The sequence below is a fragment of the Camelus bactrianus genome, chromosome 16 (assembly GCF_048773025.1).
Source record: "Camelus bactrianus isolate YW-2024 breed Bactrian camel chromosome 16, ASM4877302v1, whole genome shotgun sequence".
In the NCBI taxonomy this organism is placed as follows: domain Eukaryota; kingdom Metazoa; phylum Chordata; class Mammalia; order Artiodactyla; family Camelidae; genus Camelus; species Camelus bactrianus.
In genome coordinates this window covers 56,004,469-56,017,884 of record NC_133554.1, presented here as the reverse complement: position 1 = coordinate 56,017,884, position 13,416 = coordinate 56,004,469, and the positions used below count along the sequence as shown (strand labels likewise).

At 54.9% G+C, this 13,416-nt stretch overlaps 1 protein-coding gene across 5 annotated transcripts in view; it reads right to left on the bottom strand.

Annotated features, from left to right (window-relative positions):
• The window catches only part of MGAT5B (alpha-1,6-mannosylglycoprotein 6-beta-N-acetylglucosaminyltransferase B), a 66,624-nt gene that overhangs the window by 38,080 nt on the left and 15,128 nt on the right, over positions 1-13,416 (bottom strand). For 2 of the 5 annotated variants that reach the window (XM_074343761.1, XM_045513541.2), the window contains exons 4-8: positions 4,150-4,265; positions 3,542-3,618; positions 2,539-2,835; positions 1,649-1,813; positions 774-943 (exon numbers count right to left, since the gene is read on the bottom strand). In XM_074343761.1, coding sequence (XP_074199862.1) covers positions 774-943; positions 1,649-1,813; positions 2,539-2,835; positions 3,542-3,618; positions 4,150-4,265 — 825 coding nt within the window. The remainder of the gene's footprint in view (positions 1-773; positions 944-1,648; positions 1,814-2,538; positions 2,836-3,541; positions 3,619-4,149; positions 4,266-13,416) is intronic. The other 3 variants (XM_074343759.1, XM_074343760.1, XM_045513543.2) reach the window with 3 other exon arrangements.

The following is a 13,416-nucleotide window of genomic DNA, read 5'->3' as shown; positions in this document are numbered from 1 at the left end:
CCAGTTTCCTGGGGCAGTGGGGCGGGGGGAGGCAGAGGGGTGGGCGAGACAAGGAGCCCCCAGGCAGATGCGAGCGACCTGGTAGGTAATACTCTCATGGCGACCATGGAAGACCACTCCACCCTTGGGCTTCATAACATACAGCATGTATATTTTTGTATGTATCAAATATCATTGAATCAATCTTAATAAATAAAAGAAGAAAAAGCTTATATATTTCTACAGCCCACAGATATAGTGGTTAAAAATAAACCTAATCATACTCGCACATGTGGACACACGATGCTACAACCCTCATCACCACTCTCCCACCTCCAACAGCATAAGAGGGACCCTGGAAAGGCAAACACTCATGAAAGGGTGGCCCACTTCACCACCCTCCAGGTCTTCCTGATCCCTAGACCCCAGAATAGGCTCAGGAAGGAGCCCAGTTCCAGAAGAGGTCCCCTGAGGCTGCACCAAGCCCACCAGGACGGCAGGCAGAGGGGACCCCATCTGTATGTGGCTCAGCTCCACAAGCCAACATTCGTCAGCCCCTGAGCACAAACACCAAGGCCCCCGTTAGCCCCTAGATGGAGAACGGGACGCTGTTTGAACAGCACTCCACAAATATGCTCCCTTGGTGCATCCCAAACATGGCCAGGCATCAGGGTCGGGGAGGAGGGGGTGGGAAGCAGAGGGAGCAGGTGGAGGAGGAAATTAGGAATGTCACTCTCTGACAGTAGCAGGAGGGCAGGGCTCCCCTACCTTCCCTCCTCCCATCCGGCACTCACCTCTGCAGCTCCTTCAGGGACACTGTGATCCGCAGGCCGTGGCCCAGGACATACAGAGCAGCCAGGATGTCTGCCCACTGCACCATCTCCCCCAGAGGCCCGCCCTTCAGCACCCGCGGGCTGAACACGTCCCCAGATTCCTCCGTCAGGAAGCCGATGTGGACAAGGATCTGGGCAGGGTTGGGGGAGCACAGTGGGTCAGCGTGGAGAAGCAGCAGCCCCCGGCCTGGACACCCCCAGGGAGCCCCGGCCAGCAGAAGACACTGTCTCCTGCCTGTGCCTGGAAAGGAGCTTTCTGGCACCAGAGCACAGCAGAGGGACCAAGAGGCAGAGTGACCACTGGAGATACAGGTGAACAAGACAGCCACACCCTGCCCCCAAGGCGCTTACATTCCCATGGAAGGGGTATTCAGCAGTAAACACAGACAAGAGAGAATTTCATGAAATGATAAGGACTCTGAAAGAAACAAACAGGGTGATGAGAAAGTCAGCTAAATATTTATTGGATGGATGGACGGATGGATGGATGGATGGACAGACAGATGAATTAACAAACTGCACCAAATGGGTTACATTATTCCCAACATTCCAGGCAAATGCCATGACTTTCTGTCTGAAAAGAACAAAATGTCTACAGGATGTGGAACTCCTAAGGGGGAGAGGGGTGTCATTCTGCCCCAAACTTGGAAAGGGCCAGGGCTACCACATGTAACTATTCTGACTCTGCCTTCCCCAGCCCCTGGCTCAAACTCAAATAAATTTAATAAAACTTTTTTAAGGGTAGACCTGGTGTCCACTTGGAAGCCTGAGGCCCTGAGCTCCCTTCCTAAGCATTCTGAGCTCAGCTCCTCAGGTGCACAGAGAGGATACGGTACCTGCTTCTGGTCCCTCCGGACGCCCCCGAGCTTCTGCGCCAGGCGCTGGGCAGCCAGTGCCCACTGGGCCGTGAGCCTCTTGGTCCGTTTCTTCATGAAGATTAGAGACTCCTTCCCGCTGCCCATGAGCTCCAGGAGGTGGGACAGATTGCTCCGGAAAACTGCCTGGAGGCGGGGTCCAGACCTCAGTTCTCTAACCCTCCAGCCAGCAGACAGGCCACCACCACCACCCACGGCCCTGGCACAAGGGCCCGCACCTTCCCCATGAGGCTGGGCCTGTTCTAGCTTCTCCCGCTCTTTCTAAGAGGCCCCCACAGTCAGGGAGCACTGTTCTCAACCCCCAACACTCACTCCCCAGCCAAGTTGGCCTCTCCCAGCCCAGCTCCAATCAGCCACCTGTCCCGAGCCCATCTGCTCGGTGCCCAGGACCCCAGCTGCTACAAGGAGGCAGTGAGGAAGGGGTCAAGGAAGCCAGGCTGCCTTTCAGTGTAGCCAGAGTACCTGCAGGTCTGGAAGACGTTAACTTTCCAGGCCTCAGAGCCGTCATCTATTAAATATGATCGCACAAAGACTGCTAGGAGATTTAAGTACAAATAAAGTGTCTGGCACACAGGAAGCCCTCAGTAAGTGACAGCCATTATTACCATTATTCCAGCCCATTAAGGGGACTCCTCCAGGGCCCCAGCCCGCCCCTCAGGGCAGCTCAGTGCCACAGCATCCCGCAGAAGTTGGGACAGGCGCCCGCAGGCTGGCGGGCAAGGACCAGCCCGCCCACCAGGCAGAGCAGGCTGGTCCCATCTTCCTGGGGGCAAAGAGCTCCTCCTGCTGTCCCCCAAGCATGACCCGACACCAGCCCCTTGCTGGTCAGTCCACCCACCTCCCACGCCTACCTGGACTTTGGGGAGGGGCTTGGGGGCCCTCTGGGTGGCCGTCTGGTTCCTCCAGGGCAGCGGGGGGCAGAACCACTCGACCTCACTGAGGTAGATGAGGAAGGAACACTCGGTGCCATCCACCCCGAAGAAGGCGTAGCAGGGGTCAGAGGTCCAGCGGGCACGCATCCACTGCGGAGAGGGCCAGCCTGGGCCAGGGAGCCAGCGCCAGCCCCACAGGCACCCTCGCTGAGCAACCCTGCATGCATGCCCCTGGGGACCCTGAGGTCCCCAGGACAGGGTGTCTGGGGGCCTGCCCTAAAGATGCAGCAAGGTCAGACACAGAGAAGAGAGACCAGACTGGGGCCTTAGGACCCGGCCCTGCGTCCTGGTCGCTGAGAAGCTCAGGGAAGGCCAGGCAAGACCACCACCTCCCAGGCCCAGGCAGAGGAGGTCCCCGAGAAGGAGGCCAGGTCAAGACACATGAGGGCAAAGCTCTGGGGCAAACAGAAGTGCAGCAGCTTGGTGCCTGGCTGGACTCCCTCTTCCTTTGTTCCCTACTGGCAACAAGAGCAGAGTTCAGCTGAAGCCAAGGTCAGAGAGCAGCCTCCAAGGGGGCAAGAGCTGAGGACTGGGCAGGACCCATCCACAGTGACCCCCACAGGGTCCCCAGAAGGGATCTGCCGTGCCACTGCCCTGCCCTCTTAGGGAGTTCAGAACCAGCGCGGGGCTGGCTCTGATGCCTGTGGACTGGCTCCCCAGATGGACTGACTGCGCAGCCAGAGGTGGGGCCCTGGAGGTGGGATGGGAGGGGCTCTCTCAGTGCAGGTAGTCCAGGAGGGATGGGAGACAGAATGAGGGCAGATGGCCCAAGCAGAGAAGTGGTTTCCCTGAGGCTGGCCTCCGCCAGCCAGTGCCAGGGGCAGGGTCTGGAGGCCCTTCAGAGTGGATTTCCCTGCCAGGAGCAGAATCCCTGAGCTAGTCTGGGGCATGGGCCCCACCCCACCCTCAGCCCGGGCCTCACCTCCACCTTCCCAGAGCAGTCCGGGAACTTGGGGTCACTGGGCGCCTCACACTGGTCCCGCCGGCCTTCAGACACTGCTGGGAGAGAAGGCCAACTTGCTGTGGCCCTGGGCCCAGGGAGGAGCCAGGCAGAGAAAGCGTGAGGAGTGGGCTGGTTTGGGGTAGGGGGGAGTAATGCAGGAACACACGCTGCCTTCGGCTTGAGTTTCCCCACTCGAAAGGCCCCCCACCAGATTGCCCCCTCTGCCACCACCCCCACTCCTTAGGGAGTTCAGAACCAGTGAGGAGCTGGCCTGAATGGCTCTGGACCAACTGCCTGGATGAGCAGCCCTCAGACACTCACGCAAATGTACTCTGGACTTTTTGGAGGGGGCAGAGGTAGGGCCTCCCAGCCTGATGCTCCCCACATCCCCCACAATGGAGGGTGACCCCCAGGGACGTCTGTCCTCAAGCCTGGTAAGGGTGGGGTGAGCCCTGAGGCACCCCGCTGAGAGCTTGAAGGGCCCTGAGGAGCCAGGGTAGCTGCCCACTGTTGGGAGAAATCAGGACCTGGATGTCCCACCCCGGACACTGGCCTCCCGGGGGTAGAGGGGTGCCCCCGGCCCCCACCCTTGCTGTGCAGCAGGAGGCTGTGCCGCAGAATCTGGTCCACCTTCACGGCGATGTCCGAGACGTTCTGGGCGATGGCCTGGATCCGCTCCATGAGGCCGGCCCCAGCAGGGGACCTACGTGGGAGAAGCCAGGGGTGAGCCCGCCTTGGCGGCCTTCCCAGGAGGGCCTCAGCCTGCAAGCAAAGGCAGCGGGACGCCAGGGCCCCCAGCACCCAAATGCCACCCTGTGCCAAGTGGAAACGCAGCGACGGGGAAAGCCGGGCCAGGACATGGAGCTGCTGCTGCCCCAGCCTGGGCCGGAGGGGCACGCTAACCATCCCTGCGCACACGTGATACACAGCTGGGAAAGCCCACATCTGCACGTGCCCGGCGTGTCTGCACGTGTGTGAAGGGCAGTGCCCAAGGCTGACACAGGCAGAGGAACTCCATTCAAGAGCCAGCCAGGGATCTGTCCAGGGACCCCCCGGGTGATGGAGGCCCTTTTCCTGGGCACAGCCAGCTACCCTGAATCTGTTTCTCTATCTTCTCCCAGTGGGGCTGTAGCTTGCCAAAATAAATTCCACCCAAAGCAGCCTGGGGACTTGCCAACTATTAAACCTCTAGTAAATTATTGTTGAGTTTCCTGAGAATGAATTCTTCCCAGGATCTTAAACGAGTTTACTGCCACAGACATCATAGCCTCCAGCCCACCATCAATGCTCACATCGCCCTTATCGGGGAAGAATGTACTCCCTGGGGTGGACAGCCACTCCCCCTGCGGGGAAGGTTACCAGGCACCCCCCGCAGCACTTATCTCACTGCGAAAACTGGCGCTGAGGGAGACCCCGCTCTGCTGGCACCTGGGTCTCAGCAAGGAAGGGTCCGGGGGCCTTTCTCCAGGAAGCTGCCTGCTTTTTCCGAACACAATTGTTCCGTTTCTTTGATTCTCACCACCTCCGTGGCTTTGCAGGCCCCGTTTAAGCTCCATTTATCCCCTGACAAGGACAGGGTCTTTACTGCCGCACATCATGAGAATTAGATGAAGAAGGGTTTTTCCAACCTGGGCTTCTCCGGGGTCTGTAAACCCCACCTCCCACCAGAGAAAGCACAGTGGTGTCCTTCCTCGGCCACCTCCCCCTCGGGCCTCCCTGCCCCCCACCTCCACTTTCCATAAGGAAAGGCAGGGCGTGGCCCCGTCCACTGAGAAAGGAGACAGGTGCCGGAGACATGGAGGTGGAGGTGGGGACAAAACAGAGGTGATGGAAGGGGGAGACGAGCTCGCCACACATGCACACGCATGTGCACACGCACGTGCACACACAGTCCAGTCAACGCTCTCCCAACTCCAACAGAAAGTAGCACTGCCTTTCATTCAGTTCCTGTGGCTGCTCTAACAAATTACCACAACCCCAGGGGCTTAAAACAACACAGATTTATTCTCTCACACTTCTGGATGCCAGGAGTCTGAAATCAAGCAGTCAACAGGGTTGGTTCCTCCTGGAGTCTCTTAGGGAGAATCTGACCCAGCCTCTGGTGGGGACCAGTGACCCTTGGTGGTTCTGGGCTGGTAGATACATCACCCCAGTCTCAGCCTCTGTCTTCCCTTGGCCTTCTTCTGTGTGTGTCCAAATTTCTTCTTCTTATAGGGACACCAATCACTGGATTAGGACCCACCCTGATCCAGTATGACCTCATCTTAATTTGATTATATCTGCCAAGACCCTATTTCCAAAATAAGATCACGTTCACAGGTTGGGGGTTAGGAGACCAACATATCCCTTTTGAGGACACAATTCAGCCCTCAACAGCTTTCTGTAAAATTACAAATAAGAACAAGCAAAGATGTAAGACGATGCTTCTTTTGCTCAAAAAGTCCTCAGGCAGGAAAAAGTGGCAATATTTCTCCTTGGCCTTAGATCATCCAGGGAGGCTGTCTGGAAGAGAACAGTCAGCTCGTCTCCGATTTACAGTAACACACCAGGAGATGAGCCAAAGTTCTGCCTCTTGTGAACTGTGTGACCGTGGGCAAGTCACTTAGCTTCTCTGTGCCTCCAGTCCTCATCTTTTAAAATGGAAGATGGGGGAGGGTACAGATCAGCGGTAGAGCGCATGCTTAGCATGCACAAGGTCCTGGGTTCAATCCCCAGTACCTCCATTAAAAAAAATGAATAAATAAATAAACCTAATTAACCTACACACAAAGGAGTCCTGAGTCCTTAAGGACAGGGATACAATTTTGTATGTGGAACCTGGCACTTCCCAGCATGGGCCACATACCCAGGGCTCCATCACTGTGTTGGGTTGAATAGTGTCCCCCGCAAAATGCACATCTACCTGGAAACTCAGACTGTGACCTTATTTGGAAATAGGGTCACTGCAGATGTAACTGGTTAAGAGGAGGTCAGACGGAATAGGCTGGTCCTGAGTTCAGTTACTGGGGTCCTTATAAGTAGGCTGGGTGAAGACACCTAGGAGAGAATGGCCCTGTGGCGACAGAGGCAGAGTGATGCAAGTGATGCTTGATCCCCAAGCCAGGGACACATCAAGTCACCAGAAGCCAGAAGAGGAGAGGACGCAGCCTCCCCCAGAGACTTCAGCAGTAACGAGGCCCTATTGGTACCTAGACTGTGTACCAGACCTGAGAGGAAACAAATTTCTGTTGTTTTAAGACACCTGGTCTGTGGGCATTTTTAGGGCAGTCCTAGGAAACCAATACAATCAGCATTTGCAGGCTGAGGGAAACAGTTTTTAATTCGTTACAAAAAGAGAGTCCAGGGCAGGGCAGGGGTAGAGCTAGGTCAGCGGCAGAGCATGTGCCTAGCATGCACAAGGTCCTGGGTTCAATCCCTAGTACCTCCATTAGAAAAAAAGAGAGAGCGCGCAAGCCCAGCTTCTGCTGCCCGTATTAGAACATCTTTCTAACCCCTGCTTCTTATTCTACTGCTACTCTCATGGGAAATGAAGAATCATAGGGTTGGGGGTAGGGGCAGGGGTGGCAGGGTGGGATGGGGTGGGAAGGGAAACACCCTTGACTTCTCAAGCCCTGAATCCATGACTCTCTACCTGATTTACTGGAAAGAGAAAAGGCCTCTGAGTCAGAGGTCCTAGGGTCAAATCCTAGCTCCACCGGAGAGCTGTGTGACCTTGGGCAAGTTACCTAACCTCCCTGAGCTGCCAGGTCAGCTCATATAAAATCTGAATAATCTCAATTACCTCACAGTGATTAATTGCAAGGATTAAACATGAGACTGACTGTAAAGTGCTCAGCATACAGTAGGCGCTCCATAAATGTTCGAGATGCTTTCACTCCCTACCTACAGTGGTCACCCCATCCCCAAGAGGAAGTCTCCTAAGTCCAACTACAAGAGCAAAGCACTTCTCTTTCTGGGGGATTCAGCAATTCTCATAAGATAAGCTTCTTTTTTTTTTTTTTTTTTTTTTGCATAAAGCACACCGCCAGCACGGGCTCCAAAACAGCGCAGATGGCATCTGTCTGATGTAACAAGTTCAACTTGTTCAGAGCAGAAGTGCTCGGCATCACTATTATTACACTGGACTTAGCATTTGTGCAGCACATTCTATTTTCAAATAATATATGATGAGGTGTCTCTCCCCAGGAAGCTTTTATAAAAAATGACAATAAAAGTAGACGTCGTGAGGCTTCAAGCCACAGCACATCTACGACCTGGGAAATGCTCCTGTGGAAAAGAGAGAGAGTCGGGGCTGGACTGGGGAGACAGCGTGCAGCTGCCTGCAGCGGACGGTGCTGTCACCGTCGGGTTGGGGCGGCGGCAGGGCCGGCCTCTCCATCAGGCCTGGGAGGTGCAGTGCCAGGGCCCACGGTGCTTTTAGGGGGTCCGTGAAAATGTGTCAATTTCTTTAAACATCAGGAAAAAATGGTAGGTCACAGAAAATGTTTTAATATGCGATGTTAATACAGTAGCTTTTATGCCAACACAGTCATAAAATATAATGTTGCTATTGGTTAAACTGTGTTTGACCAGGAGATCAGCTTTGCTGCGTCCCCCTCCAGGCCCTGGACTAAGAGCCTGGGCTCCTGGCGGAGGCAAGTTTGGCCCTGGCCTTGCACTCACTCCTGCAGCAGAAGGTTATTCCCAAGCCACGGGCACCCCAGCAACAGGGGTGAGGTTCTCCGGCCCCAGCTTATAATCTTTAGGTACCAGGCCAGGGCAGAAAAGCTGGGGACATTCTGCATTATCACATCAGCCCGAAGGGGCCCGCCATCCTCCCAGCTGGGCAAAGATCCCACCCCATCCCCCCACAAATGTGGCAGTCACATGCTTGCCAGGCTGTCAGCACCACCAGGCAGGTTGGCCCAGCCCCCTCCAGCTCTAAGACCTGGGCCAGTCCTTTTTCCTTGTGAGCCCAGTTCCCTCAGATGTGTCCATCACAGACCTGAATCGGATTTTCTTCATTGCGCGGCTGGCCAAGGTCAAAGTTCACAATCTGTACCCAACAGGGGTGGTCGTTATTATTACCATCATTAATTATTATCACTGCCACTTCAGTCAGCTCTGAAACTGGCCCAGAGGAGAGCAAATGACGGACAGGGCAGGGGCTCTGTGCCGCCCCGCCCCTTCCTGCTGCATTTGCAAAATAACTGAATGCAACGCACTGGAGGTGTGAGACCTGGGCCCCTGTGCATTTTCTGAACACAGACTAAGCGCTAGGCATCCCAGCAAAACGACCCATTTTAACTCAGAAAGTAAAAGAAGGCCAAGCCAGGCCCCTGGTCACCCACCCACCCCCCTCCCAAAGCCCAGGGGTGTTTCAAGTGTCCACGGTTCTCTAAGCTCTTGAACAGCTATCTGAGCCTCCCTCTCTCACACCCACAGACTGAGCACCAGTCCCTCTGGCTCGTGCACAGTGGCTTCCTGGAGCTGGCCCACCTCCAAGGAGGACCCTGGTGCAGCCAGCCTCCAAGCACTGGCTCAGGGCCTCCCGAAGGAGCAATCAAACGGCCACCCCCTGGCCACAGGATGCCCGGCTCCCTCCCCCACCCAAGGCCAGGAGCCATGGGCCAGAGTCAAGCGGGGAACTCTGGCTCCAGCAGGGAGCCAGGAGCCACTTCCTCCCCAGGACACAGGCTCCAGGTATCACCTCCCTTCAGGCCAGGTCTCCAAAAGTCACCCCCTGGAGGCTCAGCCCCCTCCTCCCAGCCCAGTGAGGCCCTCACTGATTCCAGCCCTCACTCCCCCGGCCCCTTGAACGAGCTCTCCAGGAAGCCTCGGGAGGGAGGTTTAATTTCGAGTTCCTCCCATGATGTATGAGGGTTGCATTCAATTAACGGGGTATTGATTTCTGCGCAGCTGGCCCGCGTGCTGGCTGGGAGTTGTTCTTTTATTGTGAAACTGATCGCTTGCCTTTTAAAACAGAGACTCCCGCTCACAGGTGCCAGCAGACACGTGCACCAAGACACACTACAGCCAGAAACACGAGCACCACAGACCAGAGGTGTGTTCTCTCTGGGTCCGTCGGTCTGTCTGTCTACCTCTCACACACACCGCACGGGACACAGGAAGCCTCCACCCTGGCGTCCAGCCTTCCCTGCATTTTTACTGCTCTCCCCCTCTGCTTCCGCCCGCTCCTCACTCCTGTCCAGGGACCTTGATGCTTGGGTGCTCCAAAGAGAGGACCAAGGATCTGCCTGCCCTTCCCCAGGAAACATAAACACACACACATGCACACACACACGTGATATCAGAGGGCTATCATTCCATCACTGACAGGAACAGAGCTGGAGTAAGCGTGTGGCTTCATCACTGGGGAAGGGGCTGGTGTCCCGTGGGTGGGGCAAAGCCAGACTGAAGGGGACAGAGCCCCTGACCCCAGCCCAGGGCCCAGCCTTCTCCTGGAGGGTTTTTTTAAAAAAAAAATCTCATGTTTATTTTGTATAAGACACATCAAGATCCCGCTGTGTACGCCTAGTATCGCCTCTTTTATTTTGTCTATATGTGAATACGCTGCCATTCATTAAATACTTTTTAAAATATAATTTTTAGTGGTTACACTTTATTCCATCATGTGTATCCATACTGTATTGACCCTTTTCCTACTGTCTTTTTTGTTTGTTTGGGTTTTTTTTAATTGAAGTATAGTCAGTTTACAACGTCGTGTTAAGCTAAATGTTCTTTTGCATCCCGTTCTGCTTTGTTTGGTTATAAACATTGCCATCCTAACTTCCTTTCCGTTTGTGTGTTCTGGACACATTTCCTTTTATTTTTAATTTCTGAGTCGTTTTTAGGCCTGTCTTACAAATGGCATATAATTGGACGCTGAGAATCTTTGTCTTTGGTAGAGATGTTTTTTCTTTGTTTGTTTGGCTGTGTTGTGGGTTTTTTTTTTTTTAAGGGACATTAAACTGTTCACATTTATGTCACACTTAATAGGCGTCTGTCCTGGAGTGACCTTCTCAGCCAGCGGCAACCTCTCCCCACCAGTCTGGCCTCTCTCCTGCCCTGGAGCCAGACAAGCTCCCAGATCTGTCCTGTTAAAAGGGGGCAAATCCAGAAGCTGGGCCCAGCACAGAGCCGGAGAGACATGAGGCATGTCTTAAATTGAGCCCCAAGTCATCTTAACAGGTAGAACACCCCTTTCCCTGCTCCCTACGCTCACACGGACCCCCAGGAAGCTACTCTCCTGGGCCACCTGGCCCTGCCAGCGCAGAGGCGGTGGGGAAAGTCTATTCCTGAGTTTTTAAATAAAGCTTTAAAAAAAAATTGGGAAAAAAACCTCATTGCCCACACACAAGAATTTTAATGCATCTCCTTTCTGCCATCTCTTCTGCTCCATTGCATTTTTATTGATTTTCTACACCTGCCTTTTATTTATCTATATATTGAATTCACACTTGGAATCCAACTGTTCATAGTTATGTAACCTGCTTTTTCACATTTTCACTTACCACAAAAAATCTCAGCACATCCCCGACACGAACCCCACCCAGCAGAGTGGCCATATTTGTCTAATCATTTAAATTGTTGCTCAAAGTGTTTGATACTATGAAAAAGGCTGCAATGACCAAGACGATCATAAAGGTTAAGATTTCTATCCCCGAAGACAGACTCCCGGAAAGAAACAGCCAGGTCCAAGGCTGTAACCGTGTCTGTGATTCTCCACCACCCAGCAGCTGGCCACCCCCAGGGCAGCACAGGAATAACTCCAGACTCCCAAATGGTCCAACCACCCAGAGTGCAGCATGGGAACTGAGGCCCCCGTCGTCCAGGGTGAGGCTGGCGGGAAGCACATGGCTTCCACCTCGTCAGCTGAGCACGGCGGCTCATTTCCAGCAACTCAGGTTCACACTGAATGGAGTGCCCAAGGAGCCCCAAACTACCCTTCTTTCCTTCCTCTCTCTCCTTTCCTTTCTTCCTTCAACAACTACTTCTTCAGCTCAAGATCATGCAAACTGCTGCTCTTGGGGCTGAGGATACAGAAGCGAAACAGGAATGCATGCCCACCACTCCCTCCATGACCTCCAGCCTGGTGGGGGGCAGGCCACCCCTCCTCCCCCGTCACCCTCCATCAGTGCAAGTCTAGGTCTTGCAGGTGTTTTAGCTCATTCCCTTGGTCTGGACCCACCACCTCTGTCTCCCTTGCCAAAATGTCCCTTCCTTCCAGCGTCATCTGAAACTCCCCCTCCTCCGAAGGGCTTCTAGGCCCTCCCCCAACCTGGCTGCCCCCCCCCCCCACTTCTCTGCTCACAGAGCCAGGAAGGGACACAGCTGCCCTTCTAAGTGCCAGGCACAGGGCCAGGTGGCTCTCCCCTCCATCAGTGTTAACTGACAGATGAGGAAACTGAGGCTCAGAGACGTCACATGACGTGCCCTGGGTCACCCAGCAGTCAGCAGCCGGGATTCAGACCGAGGTCTGTGCCCCACACCCCCAGGGGCTGATTCACTGGGAGCCGCTGTGCAGCAGGCCGGGCGGGCTGGCGGTGCTGTGACTTCCACTGCAGGCCTGTTTGTTATGATTCCCTGGCTGTGCGCAGGAACCGGGTGCTGGCTCCCTCTCCCTAAGAGGGTCGGACACTCTTCGAGGACAGAGCTCTGACTTCAGTCGCCTGTGTCTTCTCCACCCATTCCCAGCCCTCCAGTCTAGACTCTGCACACAGTAGGCGCTCAACACACACGACTGACTTGAATGCAGACACCCTCAAATTCCAGCCCTCTTTGCTGCTGCAGGGAAGCCATATGAAAAATTCAGAGATAATGTCTATTTGGTTTCGGGATACAGAATGTGATGCCATTTGCAACCAATCTGCAAATAATCCTAATGATGTTTTCCTAGGCTAAAAAAGGCAAATTTGCCTTCCCTGAGGACAGTCTAGCCACGAGTAGGAGGCACAGCCCAGAAGCTTCCAGAAGGGCAGGAGGAGGGCAGTGGAGTTTGTTCTTTTTAAGCCACTGATCATTTCAAAGTGAGAAATCCAAGTGCAGGTAACTAAGGGTTTGCTGGAAACACAGCAGTGTGTGGGTCTTGCCTGCCAGCTCCAGGGTGGACAACCCGGGGTGGGGTGAGGGTGGGGCAGGGGGCTGCAATGTTTGTGCACATGGGAAGGGGGAGCAAGCAGCTTCGGCCTGCCCTGGACACACCCACCATTACGCTCCCTGAAACCAGGAGCAACAGTATCCCTGAAATTGATGGCTCTGCCTGTGGGGCTTGACGGGCTCTGCTGGTCATGATGGATTGTTGCTATTTCCTGGGATGGAGCTGGGAGGTGCTGCATGCTCCCCCCTCCTCTGGAGGAGATGAAGGGCAGAAAAGGGGAGGGAGGGAAGGCCAAGACTGGAAGAAACCAGAGAGACACCGAAAGTGCTGGTAGCAGCACTCTCAGCCCAAGAAGGCAGGCCCAGAGCACCGGTGCGCCTGACCCGCAACTCAGCTGCCTCCAGCTGGATGCTCAGCAGAGAGCCAGCTGGGGCCTCTGCCCTCCCCCTGGGGAACAGACCCGTGGACAGAGGCTGGGTCTACAGCCCAGGCAGGTGGGAGCACAGCTGGGGGCAGCCGGGAAAGTGTAAAGGATGAGGGGGTGAGGGGCTGAATCAGAGGGGACCCAGCAGCATTGGAGAGGATGGACCTTTGCACATGGAGATGGTCTCATGCCTCAGGGGGGTCCAGGGGAACCCAGCACCTTTGCCTCCATCCTCTTGTCCCGCCGCTGGCTTCTCTGCTTCCCCTCTTGCCACCCACTAATCCAGCAACTTTGCACAGTTCTAAGAATAATGTCCCATGCTCCTTACCATAGCTGACCAAGCCCTGTGCC